Consider the following 18,798-nt stretch of genomic DNA (forward strand, 5'->3'; position numbering starts at 1 on the left):
AATGCAAGGGACATGGGTTCGATTCCTGGTCCGGGAAGATCCCACATGCCGTGGAGCAGCTAAGCCCTGCACCACAACTACTGAGCCTGCACTCTAGAGCCCGCGAGCCACAACTACTGAGCCCGCGTGCCACAACTACTGAAGCCCACATGCCTAGAGTCCATGCTCCACAACAAGAGAAGCCACCACAGTGCAAAGTCTGTGCACCGCAACGAAGAGTAGCCCCTGCTACTCGCAACTAGAGAAAGCCCGCGTGCAGCAACAAAGACCCAACGCAGCCAAAAATAAATAAATAAATAAATTTATATTGAAAAAAAATGTTTACTAGTTGGCCCTTTGCAGATGCACTCTAGATGGTTCATTCAATTCCCTGGCCTCTCTGCTCCTTAACCCTTATCACCAGGAACCTTATTCCACTCACCTGCCCGCTGACTACACATTGGCCCTGGGCTTCACCTGGAACTACTTCCTCTTTGCAAATTCAATTGCCACATCCGACTGATTACACACAACTTTGTCCCAGTTTTAGGTTCCTTCTATCCTCCTCCTGCTCTTTGACTTCATTAAGGCTCACAGGCCTTGAACCTCTACTCTTTCCAAATCTATCCACGCCCTCCTGGCCCTCCTTTCTCAACCCAGCCTGGACCCCATGGTCAAGCAACTTCTTAGGCATCATTCTCAACTCCCTGGCTGTCTTCACCTTTTCTCTGCTTCCACCTGAAAACCCCAACTAGGATCACAAGTTCTATACCCAGATCCCACATGAGATCCCAATGAATCCCAAATGGAAAAAAACCCTGCATAGTTGTGTAGGTTGGCACCACATCAGAACATACGACATCCAACCCAGCTAGTCCTTCAGGGCCGGCCTCGGTGCCGCTCCTCCTTCCCGGCTCTGCCTCCCTGCCTCCCTCCCTCCAGCACACATCCCCACCTTCTACTTTGGAGAGAAATCAGAGGCCCCCTTGGCAGAATTTATCTACACCCTCACTTCTATCCAGTCTCAAAGAAGAAGTGACGCTCTCCTGCTCCTAAAGAGTCCCTCCATCTGTTTCTTGAGCCAATGCCCTCCTGTCAGTTTAGGGACTTTACTCCATCCGGCTACCTTTCCTCTCCCTTATTTTCAAACTCTGCTTCACCACAGCTCCTTGGAAACATGCGGAAATCTCTAACTTAAAAAAAAAAACAAAGCAGAACACCCCTCTCCTTCCACCCTGTACTCCCCTCTGGCTGCCATTCCCTCTCTCGCTCCCCACTTGATCTGAACAACCAAATTCTGCGTGTCAACACTTTTCTCTGCTTCCTTCTCTTCTATACACTCTTCAATCCACTGCAGTCATTTCCCTCGCCACCTCTTCACTGAAATGGCCTGGAAAAAATCCCCATAACCACCTCCTAATCGCCAAACCCAAAGGGCACTTTTCTTTTCTTTTTTTTTTTTTAACATCTCTATTGGAGTATAATTGCTTTACAATGGTGTGTTAGTTTCTGCTTTATAACATAGTGAATCAGCTATACATTTACATATATCCCCATATCTCCTCCCTCTTGCGTCTCCCTCCCACCCTCCCTATCCTGCCCCTCTAGGTGGTCACAAAGCACCAAGCTGATCTCCCAAAGGGCACTTTTCATTCCTCATTTTACATGATCTCTCTGCTGTATCTCATGCTGTTAAGTTCTCCTTTTTTCCCCCAAACTCTGAAATTTTTGACACCAGAGCTCCTGGTTCTTGTCTGATGATTTCCCTTCATTCTTTGCTGGGCCCTCTTCCTATGAAAGATCTTTGAACACTGGTGGCCCCCAGGTTCTTTGGGGACCCTCCTCCCTTCTCAAACACCATGTGTCGGCTGCCAAATCCTAACTTGCTATCTCTCAGCTAGTGCTGTCTCTTGAGTATCCGATCTGCATATCCAACTGCTAACTGCTATGAACAGCAGTCATTTATTACATAATTATGCATTATGCTAAGCCCTTTTTTTTTTTTTTTTTTTTGCGGTACGCGGGCCTCTCACTGCTGTGGCCTCTCCCGTCGCGGAGCACAGGCCCCGGACGCGCAGGCCCAGCGGCCATGGCTCAGGGGCCCAGGCGCTCCGCAGCATGTGGGATCCTCCCGATCTGGGGCACAAACCCTTGTCCCCTGCATCGGCAGGCGGACACTCAACCACTGCGCCACCAGGGAAGCCCCTATGCTAAGCCCTTTAAATGCATCATCTCACCCATTTACAAATGAATCCAACCAAGAAGTGACAGTGATGTGCCCCATGTCACACAGCCAGTAAGTGAAGCCAGGATGCCGGCCAGGCATGCCTAACTCCAGAGGTGATGCTTTACAGCTACCCTGTTGACCCACAGGCACCTCAAACACAACATGCACAACACCTGGATTCACCGTCCTGTCCTCACTCCACCCCAGCTGCTGCTCTCTGTTTGCTCTGCCAGATACACAGTCATCAGTGAAGTCAGAAACTTGGAGACACCCTCAGCCCCTCCCTCTTGCTCACCCCTTACATTCTGCTGATCATAAGTTATGTTGACTCTACCGCTTCATTTCCTCAATCCTATCCCCTTCCCTCTTACCCTGAATCCCCCCAGTTTAAACCCTGATCCTCTCTTACCTGGCCACTGCAATTAACAGCCTCCCTGCCTTCTCTCCTGCCCTTCCCCCAGCAACAAGAGTGACCTTTATAAAACATAAACCCAGCTAGTGGTTTTCCTTCCATATACCCGCAGAATTATGCTGGAACGCCTAACACATTAGAAGCAGCTTTCCATGCTTGGCCTACGCTTACCCTCCAGCCTTGTTTCCCACAGCTCTCTGCCTCCTATCCTATAGTCTGTCAACCCAAAATGGCTGCAGGTCCCTGAATATACCTACTCCCTCCTCTGCTTAAGCCAGTTTGAGCTGGGTTTTCTGACCCTTGCAACCAAAACAGTAATAATTAATCTAATAAGAGAGGTGGGACTGGAACTGACTGCCAGACTGCAAATTCTGCATTCTTCTTACTATAACATGCTGTCTCTCACATCCTAAGGAAAGAGGACAAAGATGAGAGTCCTCTCCTACCACAGTACCTACCCTGTTCTAGACATGATGTCCCCCCCACCCTCCAGAACTATGCCATTGGCTTTACCTGGGAAATCATTGCCTGCAAGAAAGTAACCAGCCACATCCCACCTTGTGATCTACGACACTTCCCTCTCCTCCTTCCCAGAAAGTCCTCACCTGCACAAAGGAACAAGCCACAGTGCCACTGCGAAGCTGGTTCAGCAACGTCTCACAGACAGCCACATCAGGGACACTGGTCACCCCATCTGTGATCACAATGATACCTGGAGCAGGAAGCATCAGACTCAGACCTGGGGACCCTGGCCTGACCAAAGTCACGGGGAGGCATCTGATGGACGGGGCCTCAGTGTCCACCAACCAATGTGTTTTATGATCCTCCAGCACCTTTCCTTCTCTGCTTCCCTCCTGTTCCTTCCTCTTGAGGGCTGGACCCCAACTTCCTCCTAAGTGACGACCTCGGTACTCTACTCCTCTCCACTAGGGTCCATGACGGTTGTCAGAGCGGGGGTACTTGAGATATACACTAAGAAACACTTACCTTTTACAAACAAGGAAACAGACACTCTTCCCTGGGGCCCACTGATCCCCTGGAACCCTTCCCTTCCTGTATTCCCCCTTTTCCCCAATCCCACCAACATTCCTTCTACTGACCTGCACTGGAGTTTGACGGCAGCAACTGCAGTGCCAAGATGCCCTGACGGATCATACTGACCAGTCCAAGATCAGCTGTCACCATGGAGACTCCCACTTTCCGGCCCGGGGGCTCCCCTGAGTCTGGGGACTGGTCCTCTGCCTGGCCCAAGGTACAGAAAAGATAGAATGGGACAGATGGCACTGCTGCCCCCTCCACAGCAAAACCAGAATTTAGAGCCCAGCATTGCCCAGGCCAGACGGGCCTAATCCTGTGAGGACCCCAATTCCCCTACTGTGCGGCCAAGTCCTGACTATGCTCCCTCCCCTAATGTGTGCTTGGATACTGACCCTCAGATGGGCAGGGAGTCCAGCACCAGATGAAGCACCACACTGTACTGCAGCAGGGCTTCCCCACCTTTTGCCAATAAGGCCCCTTTTCCATATTTTTCCCATCGCCATTATGAAATACCTTACACATCAATCAGATTAAGTCTTCAGACATATAGAACTGCTATCTGCCTGGCTACTTCTAGGATATCTAAAGGAAGGAGAAAGTGCACTGTAGTGAGCCCAAGCAGCTTTATCACTGATTGTACAAAATACTAGAGATCAAAGTCACCCATGATCATCTTCTCAGAGCCACTGGGGGAGATGATCCAGGACTGAAAAAACACAAGCAAATGGCCTTCACATTTTCTCCCAGCAAGAACGTGTGTCTTGGGGAGTGTGTCCGAGCCCTCTTCAACAGGAAACCTGTTGTGTGCACTCACTAGCACTTCTTTCCTTGGCTCCCTCTGTCCCTGGCTTTTAGCCCTTTTTTTCTGCTGTCTTTTCCCTCTATAATGTTTGGCTTGTCCTTCCTCTCTCCTCTCTGTCCCTTAACAGCTTCTCTTTCTAAGTGGCCTCTACCCGCTTTCTCTCCCACATACCTGACTCTGGGAATTATACTGCTGCTGCAGCATGGTGGCCACCTTATCCTCAAAGAGACAGAGCTGCTCATACACCTGCTGCAGGAACATCTCCCGCTGGGAAGGGTCCAAAAGGCAGCCCTGGACCAGCACCTGAGAAGCACAATGGAAAGAGCAAGACGTGAAGGTCAGGGGGACACTGGGCAGTACCCCTCTGGTCTCCCTATTTATTCTCCACACTGGGCTTCCCCAAGCATGGAGGCGCCACAAGACCTTCCAGTTTCCTCCACCTTGGCCTCTGGAACGTTGTCTATAAGCTGCCCTATCTGGCCAGGCAAAGCCTTTTTCATTGACTCATACTTTCTTATTCTTGTTGATTTCTAAGCACTGCACACAGAAGCTGTTCTGGACCTTTTCTCTTTTTTAAGCTCAAAATCTTATTCCCCCAGTGAATGCTCCTTCCTTCCTTTTACCCTGAGCAGATAATTCCCACCCACCTCTTCACAAAGAAAGGAAACAAGTCAACAGGAACTACCCACTCACCCTAACCCTGAGGGTGTACTACTCTCCAACCCAACGAAAATGTCCTCAGTGTTTGCTAGACGTTTATATCTATGTGTTCTAGTTCTGCCTTTCAGGCTCAGAAGAAAAGATTCCTTTTCCTCCTTTTTCTCCCTAAAGCTAATCATTCCATCTACTCTTGGATCTTTTATCTAATAGCTTCATTCTCTCTCCATGAGGTTTCCTTCCTTCTACTCTCGACATAAATAAGTGCCCCCATCCTAAAAATTTTATAAAAGCCTGGTGGTCCCTGTGGTGGCCCTCGGGATCTCTCCTCTCTCCCTGCCCCCATCAGACTCCTACAACCTGCCCACTTCTCCCCAACCCCTGCCCTCCCGTGCAACAGCTACTTCTTCTCTCTATTCAGAACTGGGTGAGTGGGTGGGGACAGCCAGAAGAGGGCAGAGCGGGTCTCTGGACCACTAAAGGCCTGACTGTGAGAAGAGAAACAGAATCAGAGGAATAGTGGGAACTGGGGCTGTGAAAAGGTGAGAAAGATGCTCAGAGCTGTATTGTTTAGAGGAGTGAAAACTGGGTCAACCTAAGGGTCCAACAGTAAAGGTTTGGCTAAATATATAATGACAAAATATGATAAAATATTAAGACAAGTGGTTATTAAAAACTGTGTTTTCAAAAATATTTAGTGACACGGAAAAATGCCCATATCATACGTTAAAAAAGCAGGATGTAAAACTGTGTGTTTAGAATGAGCCTGATGTTGCTCCTCTCTCTGGATGGAGGGGTGGTGGTGAGGGAAGTAAACACAAACTCAAAGAGAAGAAACACAGTCCACAACATGTCAATAGTAGTTATTTCTGGGTGGTTACTATGAGTGAGTTTTGTGAGTTTTTTATATTTTATGTATTTTTCAAATCTCCTTCACTGGGCATGTATTATAAATGTGACTTTTTGTTTGTTTGTTTGTTTTGAAAAACAGCAGGATGCACCTTGAGGGAGCTACAGAGACAGTGAGGAAGCTGTCTGACTTCTTAGCTGACTTAGTGGCAAGTGGCCCGGGAGGCTTTCCTAAGTTCTCAGTCCTTGTCTTCTGCACAGCTGCTGTCCTTGTTCAGGACTTATCTCCTCTCCCATGCTGCAATACTCTTCTGCCTGTTCTCCCCAATCCAGAATTTGTCCCCCATCCATCTTTCTCACTGGCCACAAACAAGTGTGATCTTCCTAGTGTACGCATCTGATCCTGTCACTGACATTCCAAACCTCCAGTGGTTCTCTACCCATGGCTAATAGTTTTAACAGCTAACATTTGCATGTTTCCTATGTGGCAGGCACCGTTTTAAATGCTTGACATGTATTAATTCAATCACCATGCAATTCTGGTACTGTTGATATCCCCATTTTGGAGAAAAGACCCAGATGCACAGAGAGGTTAAGTAACTTGCATAAGAGCACACAGCCAGTAAGTGGTATAGCCAGGAAGCACATAAGGCACTGTTATTCCAGATCCAGTGCTCTTCACCACCACACTAAACTCCCCTACAGAATAAAGTACAAGTTCTTAGCCATGACATTCAAGGCCTTTCATAATTCTGCCCCCACTTATCTCTCCAGTCTCCCCTTTACCAACCCCCCAACCCTCCCCCCATCATTCAAACTTCATTGTGTCCAGCTGAGTAACATGTAGTTCCCTAGAACCCCTGTGATTGAGAGCACAGTTTCATAGCTCTGTGTCTTTGCTTTTGCTGGCCCCTCTGCCTGGAAAGCCCATTTCCTCTTCTTTGAATAGTTAACATCAATTCATCCTTCAAGATTCAGTTCAAATGCCTCTTTGTCCAAAAGTATCTCCTGTTGCTGCCCCAGGCTTGGCTGGGTGCTCCCATATCACAAGTCAAAACTTATCAGTGCCCTTATCACATTCAACTAAAATTATCCCCTTTAATATCTGTCTCTGAAACTAACTCTCAACCCCTCCCATCAGGATAGGGACAGGGTCTGATTCATCTGTGTCTCTAGGACCTAGCCCAGGCCTGGCATAAATCAGGCTTTAGTAAGTGTTTGTCAAAGTGAACCAAGTGTTCAGTGATTACCTAACATCCAAGCTTTCCCCGCCTTGACTGTGAGCACCTGCAAAGTCTGGGGATGTAGCCCACAACCAACAGTCCTAACACCTGCACTAGGAGAACACTTTAAACCAGGGCAGAGGGCTGGGATACAGGCATGTACCAATTGCCTTGTGTATATTTCAGCCCCTCAGATACTGTTCCTTGCATCCCCTTCTCGCAAAGCCAGTTTGATAGCTAAGGTGACAATGAAGCTATCAGGGACAATTTCAGGGTAAGCCTCTACCAGTGAGTTGAGGGTGGTTAAGAGTAGATGAAGGGAAACTGGACCAATGCTTATCTAAGCCCAATACAGATATTCCAGTAACAGACTTGGCCATTCTCCAAAAAGGAGTGCCTTCTGATGGCCTGCTTGGGTGCTGGATAAGCCCTGTAATTATCTGTGTGGTCAGCGTTATACCCACCAGTTCACAGGGCTCTAGGAGAAAAATGACCCTCCTCTGTCCTTGGAAGAAATTATGTTTCTGGGTCTTTGCTTCTCCTGCTAGTAGTGCAAGGAGTTAGGACATTAGCTAACCTTCTGATGGAACTAAAGGGAGCGAGGGAGAGAAAACAGTCATTCAGTGGCCAGAACCAGAGACTTAGAGGAGGAATGAGAGGGGCATTTGTCCAGTCAATGTCAACTCACCTAATGCTATGGGGAGGCCCTTTAAGACCAGAGCAATGAATGGTTAAGAGGAGAGAGACTCACAGAGATGACTAGGAACAGGTTCGAGGAGAGCTGGGGACTTTGGGCACGGAGAGTGGAGACAGGATAAGGACCTGGTCAGTGGACTATGTGAAATTAGGTCTGAGGATACAAACTTGAAGAAAGGATGCAATACCTGGTGGGACTGCAAGCCAATGATTGAGGAGTAGGCCTGGATAGTGACGTAGATCTCAGGTTGGAAGTCGATGCAAGATCCAGGCACTCGGAAGGGCCGGAGCAGCCCGCCTAGGCAGCGGGAGAGGGCATGGAAAACTTCATCAAACAAGATCTCCCCTGTGGAATCATCCTGAGGGCAATGCAGAGAAAGGTCTCTCAAGGGTAACCAAAGGCAGCCCTGAGCAGAGGGCAGAAACAAGCAGCTTCCATGGGTCAGTGGGACTCTTAAGGTTGATCACACATCCAAATACAGTGCCACAGATGAAAGGGATCTGTCTTCAAACACCCACCACTCCTTCCGTCATGTAAAGGAAACCTGTCTCCTTTCCAAAACGGCATCATTGTGGGATCATTCTTCACTTATCCCAGGCCCCGCCTCTTCTCCTCACTTCCCACCCAATCCTTTCTTCCCACTGTCTCCCCTCAACCAACCCCTTACCACAATGCCAGTAGATGGGCTGAGGTCCAGCTCAATGACAAACCGATACTGCCAGGCCAGGAAGGTGACCCGGGTGGATGGTACAAGGAGGAATGGCCTGGGGACCACCGGTTCATCTGGCTGCCACCCAGGAGGCAGGACACTGAGGACTTCCAACTCCTGCTCAGACTGAAGCTGACAATTAGGATGGGGAGGAAAGGGAAGAGTCAGGAAGTCACCCCTTTCTTTCCAGGACCTGACTTCCATATCCAAAATGACACACCATTGGTTCTACCTTCTGCAACCCAACCAAGCACTCCTCTGAGCTGGAAAAACAATTAAACAAGATTTCCCCTGGGGAATCATCTTGTGGGCAAAGTCACTTGACCCTCCTAGAATCAGACCCCTCAGAGTTAGTCTGCCCTCCTGTGTGTTTCCAGCACCCTCATAAAAAAACAGATCCTCGGGGCTAGCCCTTCACATCCTGTGTGTCTCTGGGCCTCACCAGCATCTCCTGGGGCGTGGCCTGCACAGTCTGATGCAGGTGATTGAGGAACCAAGCCAGGCGAACATTTCGGGATATTCGATAATCCTTTTTCATCAACAGGAACACCTGCCCAGCTTCTTCCACCTGGGGACAAAGAGACATTTAATAAATCCATAAAAATTCACTAGTTCCTAGTACATATAGATCATGGTGCAAGTAACTTGTCCAAAGAGCTCAGAATCCATTAGTGAGAGGCAAGGCAGCAGAAGTGAAACGTTTACCCCCACCTCAGTGCAAGGGCTTCCCAAGGATCCAATTCTCAACTCTTGGCTCCCACTCCCCCTATAAAGACCTCTATGTAGACCAAGTGACCTCTGGACATTTCAACGGATATGTGAGTTTCTCCTATAAACTCTAAGTTCTTTGAGGGTGGGGATTGTGTCTTGCTCTATTTTTGTGTCCCTGTGCTTAGCAAATTGCTTAAAACAGAGCAGACAATAATGCCTGGCAGTTTCTCCCAATAAGCCTTGACAACAGCAGGCACTAAAGGATCTTCACTGGGTGAATGGCAAGCCTACTAAAGACCTCAAAGCCCAACTTCTGTGGGCCACAGTCTCCCACCCACACCCTTCTCAGCTGTCAACGTTCTAGTTCCTTCCTTCCACTGCCTCATGGGCAGTCGGTTCAACTGTGTCCTAACAAGTGTCAGTTCCCTTGCCCGTGTCCTCCACCTGTCGCTACACAAGCCCAGCTAAATTGTGACTCAGGATGAATTTGACTTTCTTCCTTATCCACACAAATACCACACCAGCTGTACTTCGACAGAAAGAAACTTGTCACCTCGCCAGTGGTGCCACTTCTAGTGGCCTTTACCAACCCTTTTCTTTCTCCCTGGTCAGTAACCTTTCCTTATTCCCCTCAGGTTTTCCAATCTCTCAACCCCCGCCATCCCGGCAGATAAATTTGCCTGCTCTTTCGCAGAGAAAATAAGGGTCAACTGGTCTGAACTCCCCCAATGTTTCCTCCAGATTAACCCTTATCTGTAACATTCCTTTACCCCCTTACTCTTGCCTCAGGTGAAAACATTACTCTCCTCCTGTTTAGACAAACTGCAAATTTCTCCTCCGGTGTTCCTAGCGAGGGGGAAATGACAGGCTGTGAGGAAGTGAGCAGAAGTCAGTGACTACCTGTTGAGAAACGGGATGTTGAAAGGAAGTGAAGATTTTTTTTTTCAATAATGGGGAAATACACATGGAGAAGAGATGGAAAAAGTCCTGGAAAAGCAATAATGAAGGGTGCCTGATGTCGGAGAAGAGTGTGGAGAGCAGAGATGCAATGACTAAAGATGAAGGAATTCTTTCTTCCTCAGAAACAGATGTTAGGAAATGGCATGGATGAGAGGAGAAGGAAGAAGAGGGAAGGAACTCATATTTATTGAGCACCTAAAATACATTCAATAGTACACTGTAAAACTTAAGTACAAGAATTTCAGATTCAAACAGCCTGGGTTTGAATCCCAATTCAGCCTCTTATTAGCTGTGAGATTGTGGAAAAGGTACTTAAACTATTTAAGCCTCAGTGTCCTCATTTGTAAAATGGAGATAAATCCTAATACCAATCTAATTGTGCTGTTCTGCAGGTGAAGGGAAACCGTGCATGTGAAGCACTCAGCATGGTGCATGGTACTTATAAGAATATAATAGAAGTCAACTATTACAGGTTATTACCAGGCCCAATACTAGGCTCTTTACCTAAGTAACTGCATTCAGTCTTCACACAAAACATTTAATAGAAGAAAGCTGAGGTCCAAAAAAGTTAATTTCTCAGCAGAATTCTTAGCAGAATTCGTAGGCATAGGGTCAGAAGTCAAACCCAGGCTTGATGAGCTGCAAAACCCATCTACTGAGTGTGACAACTGGATCAAACTGGGGACTTAAGAGCAGAAAAGATTTCAAGTGGTTACAAGAAGGAACATGATGGGGGTTTATAAATAGAAAAGATGCTTTGACATAATCAAAAAGACAATTTAAACATCAATATGATGTGATTTAGTATTATTTTGTGTTTTGTCCCTACACCATCTAAAATCACATTTTGGGAAATACTACTCTCTGTTGTACTGTTTCCCTGCACTGGCCTGAGGTAGGCCCTGGCTAGGATTTTGGATTTTATCCAAGAGTTAGGTCAAGCTACCAAACTCTTTTTTCCGCAGGGCAGTACTATTATATCTGCATTCAAAAAGAATTCCGTCTGGCTACCACATGATTTAGAAAGATCCCCTAACAACCAGGGGAGATGACAATGGCCTAGACCAGAGCTACTCAAAGTAGCCATTCTGTGAACTGTTTGAGACTGTTCCTGAAGAGACAAGTAGTTGTGCTAGAATGTAAAACCAGCACTGTCTTTCACTGAGAGGGTCTTGGAAAAGTCAGTTGAACTAACCTTCAAGACAAGTGAGCAAGTGAAGTGAGCTCAATTGTACTTTAAGGAATCTTTAAAATAAGATGGACAAGAACTGGTGATTAACTGAAGTAGGGAGGAAAGTAACCAAAAAAAAAAAAAAAACCCAAAAAAACAAGGTGTCAAGGATGACTAAGGCAACATCAGAAACCAGTAAGTTGCAGGATGATTTCCGTTAGCTAGAGAAATCAGATATAGTTATTTCCCATCGTTTCTAACCACCATCCCCCTCAAAAGGTCCCATCAAACTGAGCGCTCTTATTGCCAAACTCCTAAAAAGACAAAAGGGGCCTACTGGCAAAGAAGGAAACTGCAGCAATGACCTGCCCTCTCTTTCTCTGATCCTTGGTCTCAGAAGATACTCCCATAAATAAATAAAAAAGACAGTCTTCTTCCCTGATTAACATCTCGAAAATTCTGCCAGATTGCCTAATTTCTTTCCCACAATGTTAGTCTATTAACTTGGGTATACTTACATATTGTACTGTAAAACATTTAATATTAACTTTTCATTGGTATTTTGTCAACACCCTTATAAGAAATTCAAGGCCTGATGGCTTCCATATGTATGATTAGAGCACCAATAAGCACCATAAAATATATTCATTTGTATTGGGCTTTGGCTTTCTCAGAGAAAGAGCAACTGTGCTCAATGCCAGTAAGCAACCTCTCCCTCAGGAGTGGCTGAACTGGTGTGGGTATGATATTAGTGACCTCTCTCGTCTATAAGTTGACGATGCTGGATCCTTGCCAAGGTTCTTATCTAAAAAAGGACGGGCTGGGCTCAGTATTATCAGAATAGGAAGGATATCCCAGCTCAGCAGCCCTTTCTGTTTATCACTCTATCCCCAGAGCCTGGTGCATTGCTTGGCAATAGGAAGCTCAATAAAATTTTGCTGAATAAGTGAATTCACTATATGTTCTAAGCTAAGCAAAGCAAACGTGGCATTTAAAATGAATCAGAGGCAGTACAACTCTTCTTAAGGTAAGGTAATCTTAACACTAGTCTCCATATTTTTCCTTTTGTTCTTCTTTGGTGCTTAGTGAAGACTTTTTTTCAAATGCCAGCCTGTTTCAGTTATGCAAGGAAATATCCAGGAACGGAGTTTTGGCCCATATTGAGCCAGGGTTAAAGGAGGGAGCACCATAAGGACAGCTGGGGACACTTGGTCACTTCATCTTCTAGGACTAAAATCCTGGCCACTCTGGGTTTAATAAATGAACCTTTCCATGATTCCCTACACTGTTTGTTATCTCTGCTAGGCATTCACAAAGCAGTCTGGACTTCTTAATAGCATCCACCACAGTTCATAATGAAGAATTTGTGTATTTTTTAATGTTGCTTTCCCCTACAAGTGTAGAAGCTCCAGGGAGGTAGGGGCTGTCTATATTGTTCTTTGTTGTATCTCTAGTAACTAGTGCAAGACACACTAAGGGTTTGAATATTTGTTCTCTTCTCTATTTCAAGCTATGTTCTTAGTAGCTTACCAGAGATTCCTAATTTTCCATTTTTATCAACATCTGGCTTTTGTTGTTCAAGAGTTCTCATCCTTCCTCATCTGCTTTATGGAAAAACTAACCCAGTCTGTTGTTTGGACTTTGCCTCCATGAAAGTTGTTTTTACCAAGTTTTTTTCCCACTAGTATGTTCTTTACTGGTATTATCTTCTTTTCTACAATTCTGGAATCGGGGGAAGGGGAGTTGTAGTGTAAACTCGAATAGATTTGTTTTAGACAGAATTACAGTATTAGGGAAAGAAAATGTGATAAGATAGCTGAGACTCTGGGCTTGAATTTTAGTGTCCTCCTCTATAAAATACCACCACCTACCCCAATGATGGGTGAAAGCACATTGTAAAGTTAAAAGTGTCACATAAATGCACATAGTAGTAGTAACAAGGTGCTGCTTCTTTGAGTCTGGAGGAAGTCCTGCACAGCCGTTCCCTTGAGCTTTTTTGGCTCACCCCCGCTTACTTGGCAGAGTTGGAAATTTCCTCACACTGAGCCAGAATCTGTCTTGTTGATATTACCTTGACCTGCTCTTGAAATCTGTTCTCTTGAACATATCTAACTCACTTTGGGTTTTACCTCCTGAGGCCACACAGGGAAAAATCTGAACCTCTGCCAAAGGAGAAGCTATCAAACATCTGATGATGGTTCTGAGTCTTTGATTCTCCATAATAAACATCTCCAGGTTCCTTAAATGTATCTCAAACGGCATGGTTTCAAGTTCCCTCACTATTTTATATCTTAGATCACGTGCCTACGAATGAACTCTGGCTGGTCTACTTTTCAACTTAAAATGTGGGCGCCAGAATAGAGCACAATACCCAGGTAAGGTCACAGATTCAGAATCTCCTAGATTCTATTTACTTCAGGCGAAGCTTTACCATGCTACTGACCCAAGAAACCTCTCTGACTTTCTCGCTTCTGCTGCTGCTTAGACACATCCCCCATTCTCTCCTCATGCAGCTGGCTTTTTTGGGACACACACAATTATTCAATTTGTCCTATTACGTTGGATAAATCCAGCCTATTTTCTATTGTGAAGCTTGACTGCTGTTTTGTCTTCTAGTAAATCTCTTTCCAGCTTAATTTCCCTGCTAATTTGATCAGGATGCCATCAAGTCCTCATCCAAGTCCCAAGAGGACAAAGGCAAGGTGAGCATGCATTCATTTATCAATCAACAAATTTACGGAGAGCCTGATACATGCTAGCACTGGGCTGGTCCTAAGGATAAAATGGAAAGCAAAAATTGGCATTCTCTGCCCTCGCAAGATTTACCCTATAATGGAGGAAAAAACTAATCAAATAATCACTCTAAATACTATATTAATACAAACTAAGTGTGCCAAGGATAAAAATGTGGTTTTATGACAGCATGTAACAAAGTAACCTGACTCAGGCAAACCCTGAAGACTGGGCAGGGTTGGCCTAGTGAGGAGGGAAAGGGGAATACACCAGATGGAGGATATAAACAAGCACTGTCCTATTAGAAGATTTTCTTCACACTATTTGTTAGTAGACTGCTTAATTCCACTGCTGTGCAGCTTCCATTTCTCCACCTTGTTTCGAAGGTTATTTTAAATGACAGACTGACTCTTCAAGGCCAAACTGAAGTCTAGTTCACCCATCAGTTCTTATAGAATCCACTCTCTTGAAACCTGGAACATTTCCTAACTCGAGTTTTCTCGCAACATTCCCCCCATACATGATCCTTCCAAGTCAATGACTACATTTTCACAAACATCATCTCTAAGTTTTCTTCACATTCAGGAGGTGATTTAACAGAACTAAAGACTCAAGATTTAATTAAAGCAGCGAGAATGGTATTTTTCCAAGTGTGATCCAAGGACCAGCAGCATCAGAACCACCTGATGTGCTTGTTAAAATGCAGATTCCTGGGCACCATTCGAGACCAATTGAATTAAGAGCTGAGAGAGCTTGGGAAGCTATACGTAACAAGCTCCCCCAAGTGATTCTTCTGCTTTACTGTTTGAGAATCCCTGAATTAGTTGTGTTCTCCCAGCACCCACACTCATATGGAGCTTTAATCCCTGATACTTAATCCTTCTGAGTCTGAAGTGCACTGGAGCAGTCTGGCAAAGAGAAAGCCGGGTTTCGAAGTCAGAGATCTGGATTTAAGTCTGGCTCTATTACTTGCTATCTAGGTGAGCTTGGACAAGTTAGTTTTTCCAGGCCTCAGTTTCTTCATCTATAACATGTGGATAAGAATGTCTACTTCAGGGACTTCCCTGGTGGCACAGTGGTTAAGAATCCGCCTGCCAATGCTGCGGACACGGGTTCAAGCCCTGGTCCGGGAAGATCCCACATGCCACGGAGCAACTAAGCCCGTGCACCACAACTACTGAGCCTGTGCTCTAGAGCCCGCGAACTACAACTACTGAGCCCAAGTGCCACAACTACTGAAGCCCGTGCGCCTAGAGCCCGTGCTCCACAACAGAAGCCACCGCAATGAGAAGCCCGCGCACCGCAACGATGAGTAGCTCCCACTCGCTGCAACTAGAGAAAAGCCCACGTGCAGCAACAAAGACCCAGTGCAGCCAAAAATAAATAAATAAAATAAATAAATTTTAAAAAAAGAAAAGAATATCTACTTCAGAAGGATGTTGTGGCAATTAATCAGGAGAGTCAGAACGATGATAGAGGAAGCCTATCATTCTTTGGAACATTTATTGAGGCCTATATACCATTTATAGCAAGATGAATAAAACATGATCAGGCACTGTGCTGCATACCATGGATACCAGGATGAAGCAAACACTGTCCATCTCGTTAATTTGTTGTTTGTTCATTGCCCCTGTCCCTTGGTGGTTAAGGTATAAATTATTCCTGGAGACTTTTCCAACCCCTGTGCTGTTTTCTGTTAACAGAATCCCACAAAATAACGTAGTCTCCACCTGCCCTTGAACCACTGTACTTATGCCAAAGTCCTGAACCTCTAGCACAGCTTCAACCTGAATCTTCCTCATCAGCCTTCTCTCTCACCCGCCTCCACCTGAGTTCGAGTGCCTCGGATCAAACGCTGGTTCTGCTGCTTATTAGTATAAGGCCTTGGTGAAGTTACTTAAACTCTCTGTGCCTTAATTTCCTCATCTGAGAAACAGGGATATTAAGAGTGCTTTTTTTTTTAAGATTTTTTTGAGGTGGATCATTTTTAAAGTCTTTATTGAATTTGTTACAATATTACTTCTGTTTTGTGTTTTGGTTTTTGGCCGCGAGGCATGTGGGATCTTAGCTCCCCAACCAGGGATCGAACTCGCACCCGCACCCCCTACACTGGAAGGCTTAGTCTTAACCACTGGACTGCCAGGGAAGTCCCAACAGTGCCTATTTCACAGGGGTTTTCCCAGTATTAGATGATACTCAGTAAGCACTCGTGTTAGCTATTCTCACTGCCACTGCGCCCACTGGCAGCTGCTTCGTCTTAGTTCTCTGAAGGTTCTCAGCTCCTCCTCACCTCAGGATTTTCACTGTTCCCTTTGCCTGTAATGCGCTCTGCCTCTTCTCACAGACACCTTCCACTCCTTCTTCCGGCTTAAATGTCATTCCTCTGAGACTTTCTGGTCCACCCCCTCCACTGAACGATTAGGTTAAGAACCCCTGTTAAACACTCGTTCCTTCTGTACTTTTCCTTTGAAGCGCTTATTATCATAATTCAACGTGTGCACTCCGTTAGAATAGGGAATGTGTCTTACACTGCTCCGTATCCACCCTGATAATTAGCACAATTCTGAGTCCATAGCAGCAGCATAAAATAATTTAAGTATCTAGGGAATGAATGACTTCTTAAATCTGACTATGCCCAATATTTCTCTCTTGGAATTGTAATAACCTCTAACAATCAGTTACTTTTCTGCTCAGGGGCAGAACTCTTCACTCCCTTTACCTTCTGAGATAAAATTTTCGGAAATGTAAATCAAGAATTCAACAAATGAACTTTTGGCTGAATGAGACCTCCAGGAGCGTATGTCTTGACTCCAAGTTCCTTCAGATTTGCACTGCTCAGTATGGTAGCCATTACCATATGGGGCTACTGAGCACTTGAGATGTTGCTATCCAAAGTGAGATATGCTGTAAAATACACTCTGGATTTTAAAGACTTGGTACAATAAAAGAATGTTAACTATCTCATAATTTTTAATATTTATTACATATTGAAATGATAATGTTTTGGAAATATGGGGTTAAAGAAAAATATATTATTAAAATTAATTTTCCTTTTTTTTTTTACCTTTTTAAATGTGGCTACTAGAAAACTGACATATATGCCTTGCATTGGATGCAATGCTGTTTTAGACTACCTGCCTAAAAGGTACGTTGTATTTCACCACAACATCCCTCCATTCTCATTTTAATCCATAACAAAACATACTCCAAATTCCTTCATCGGTTTTTCTCAATGATATTTCTGATGCATAGGCTACTCCATCACCCCTGTCGACACATCTGATCCTTTTTAATAGGGTAGTTTCCTACAACCATATTTAATCTTGGGTCTCGTGACATTGAATTGGAGATTTACCATCCTGTGGTTACTTTATTATTTATACTGTAAACATTATGACTAAGAACACAAGGTCTACAGCAGACCACCAGTTTTGGAGTCCTGGCTCTGGTACTTACTAGCTGTGCAACTTTATTACTCTTAATATCTATCTCTGTGCCTCAGTTTCCTCAACTGAAAAATGGGGATGATAATATTGTCTACTGCGTAGGGTTCAGAGTATTAATTGATGTTGGTAAAGTGCTGAGATGGTCCCTGACACACAGTAACCATTCAATAAGTAAGGACAACTATCTGCATACACATCTCTCACCCTTCCCATCTACTCATATATTCTCTTGTAACACTGGGCCCCTCTCCTAGTGACGTTGTTCTTTGCAAATCCGAGATTTTATACTCAGATCTTCTAACTCCAAAACTCTGCTACACCCCAGCTGAGAGTAGCACTTGGGTAAGGTACTTCTCTCGATATTCAGTTTCTTACCTGTAAATGACAGTGGGTATTGCCACCTTCCTTTGCACAAGTTTGAATGACACAATGTATATAAAGTTCCTTGCATGGTCCTTAGCACCTTATGGATACTTTATTTGCATTTTCTGATTTAAAACATGTGACCCTAACAATACACCAAGGATAATTACTTTATGAAGAAGGAAACAGGCCGGCAAGTCAAGACTTGCCCGAAGTTGCACAGATAGTTACACGGCAGCGCCAATACCGGAACGAAGTTTCTCTCTGAGTCAAATGTTTTTTCATGAAACCAAAGCTGCTTTCCAAAAGCATGAGCGCTAGAACTAAATTCATGCTGTTTATGGCATTCCAATATTTGAAGAAATGCAGCAACTGGCAAAGCCGCCCACTGAAACTGCAACGGAAAATCAAAATACAGGTTTTCTTAATACCATTACGAAGTCAAAGAACCCGAGAGCCCTAGAGTTGGCGTCGTGGATGAAATTTCGGCAAACAAAACAGCGACAAGTTCCTCCTCTAGCCCCCCGAGGAAAGTGCGGGTGAGGAGATACGACTGTCTGGGCTTCGGGCTGGCCCGGCGGCCCCGGACCCGGAGGAGGCCACGGCCGCGCCCGGCCGCCGAACCCTCCCCCTCGGATCTCGGGACCCAGCGCTGCGCCCGCCCGCCCCTCACCTCCGGCTCCGGGCGCTCCGAGGCCATCACACAGCCCTCCCGCGCCGGCCCGGGCCAGAGAAGCTGCTCCGCTCGTGACCCCTGACCCGGCGGCCTGGCGACCGGCGGGACAGGAAGTGAGGGGGCGGGCCGAGTCTTGAGCTTTCTG

The 18,798-nt window shown here is 45.6% G+C and overlaps 1 protein-coding gene across 2 annotated transcripts in view; it reads right to left on the reverse strand.

The window, feature by feature from the left end:
* The window catches only part of SZT2 (SZT2 subunit of KICSTOR complex), a gene marked incomplete at its 3' end in the record, with an annotated part of 50,053 nt that extends 31,311 nt beyond the window's left edge, over positions 1-18,742 (reverse strand). For both annotated transcript variants that reach the window (XM_081223195.1, XM_081223194.1), the window contains exons 1-7: positions 18,651-18,742; positions 9,036-9,161; positions 8,552-8,725; positions 8,072-8,242; positions 4,630-4,761; positions 3,719-3,860; positions 3,224-3,330 (exon numbers count right to left, since the gene is read on the reverse strand). In XM_081223195.1, the coding sequence (XP_081079321.1) occupies positions 3,224-3,330; positions 3,719-3,860; positions 4,630-4,761; positions 8,072-8,242; positions 8,552-8,725; positions 9,036-9,161; positions 18,651-18,677 (879 nt within the window). In that variant the 5' untranslated portion in view covers positions 18,678-18,742. The remainder of the gene's footprint in view (positions 1-3,223; positions 3,331-3,718; positions 3,861-4,629; positions 4,762-8,071; positions 8,243-8,551; positions 8,726-9,035; positions 9,162-18,650) is intronic.
* Between the last annotated feature and the right edge of the window lie 56 nt (positions 18,743-18,798).

Source organism: Mesoplodon bidens, assembly GCF_964165515.1.
Source record: "Mesoplodon bidens genome assembly, chromosome: 2".
Lineage (NCBI taxonomy): Eukaryota > Metazoa > Chordata > Mammalia > Artiodactyla > Ziphiidae > Mesoplodon > Mesoplodon bidens.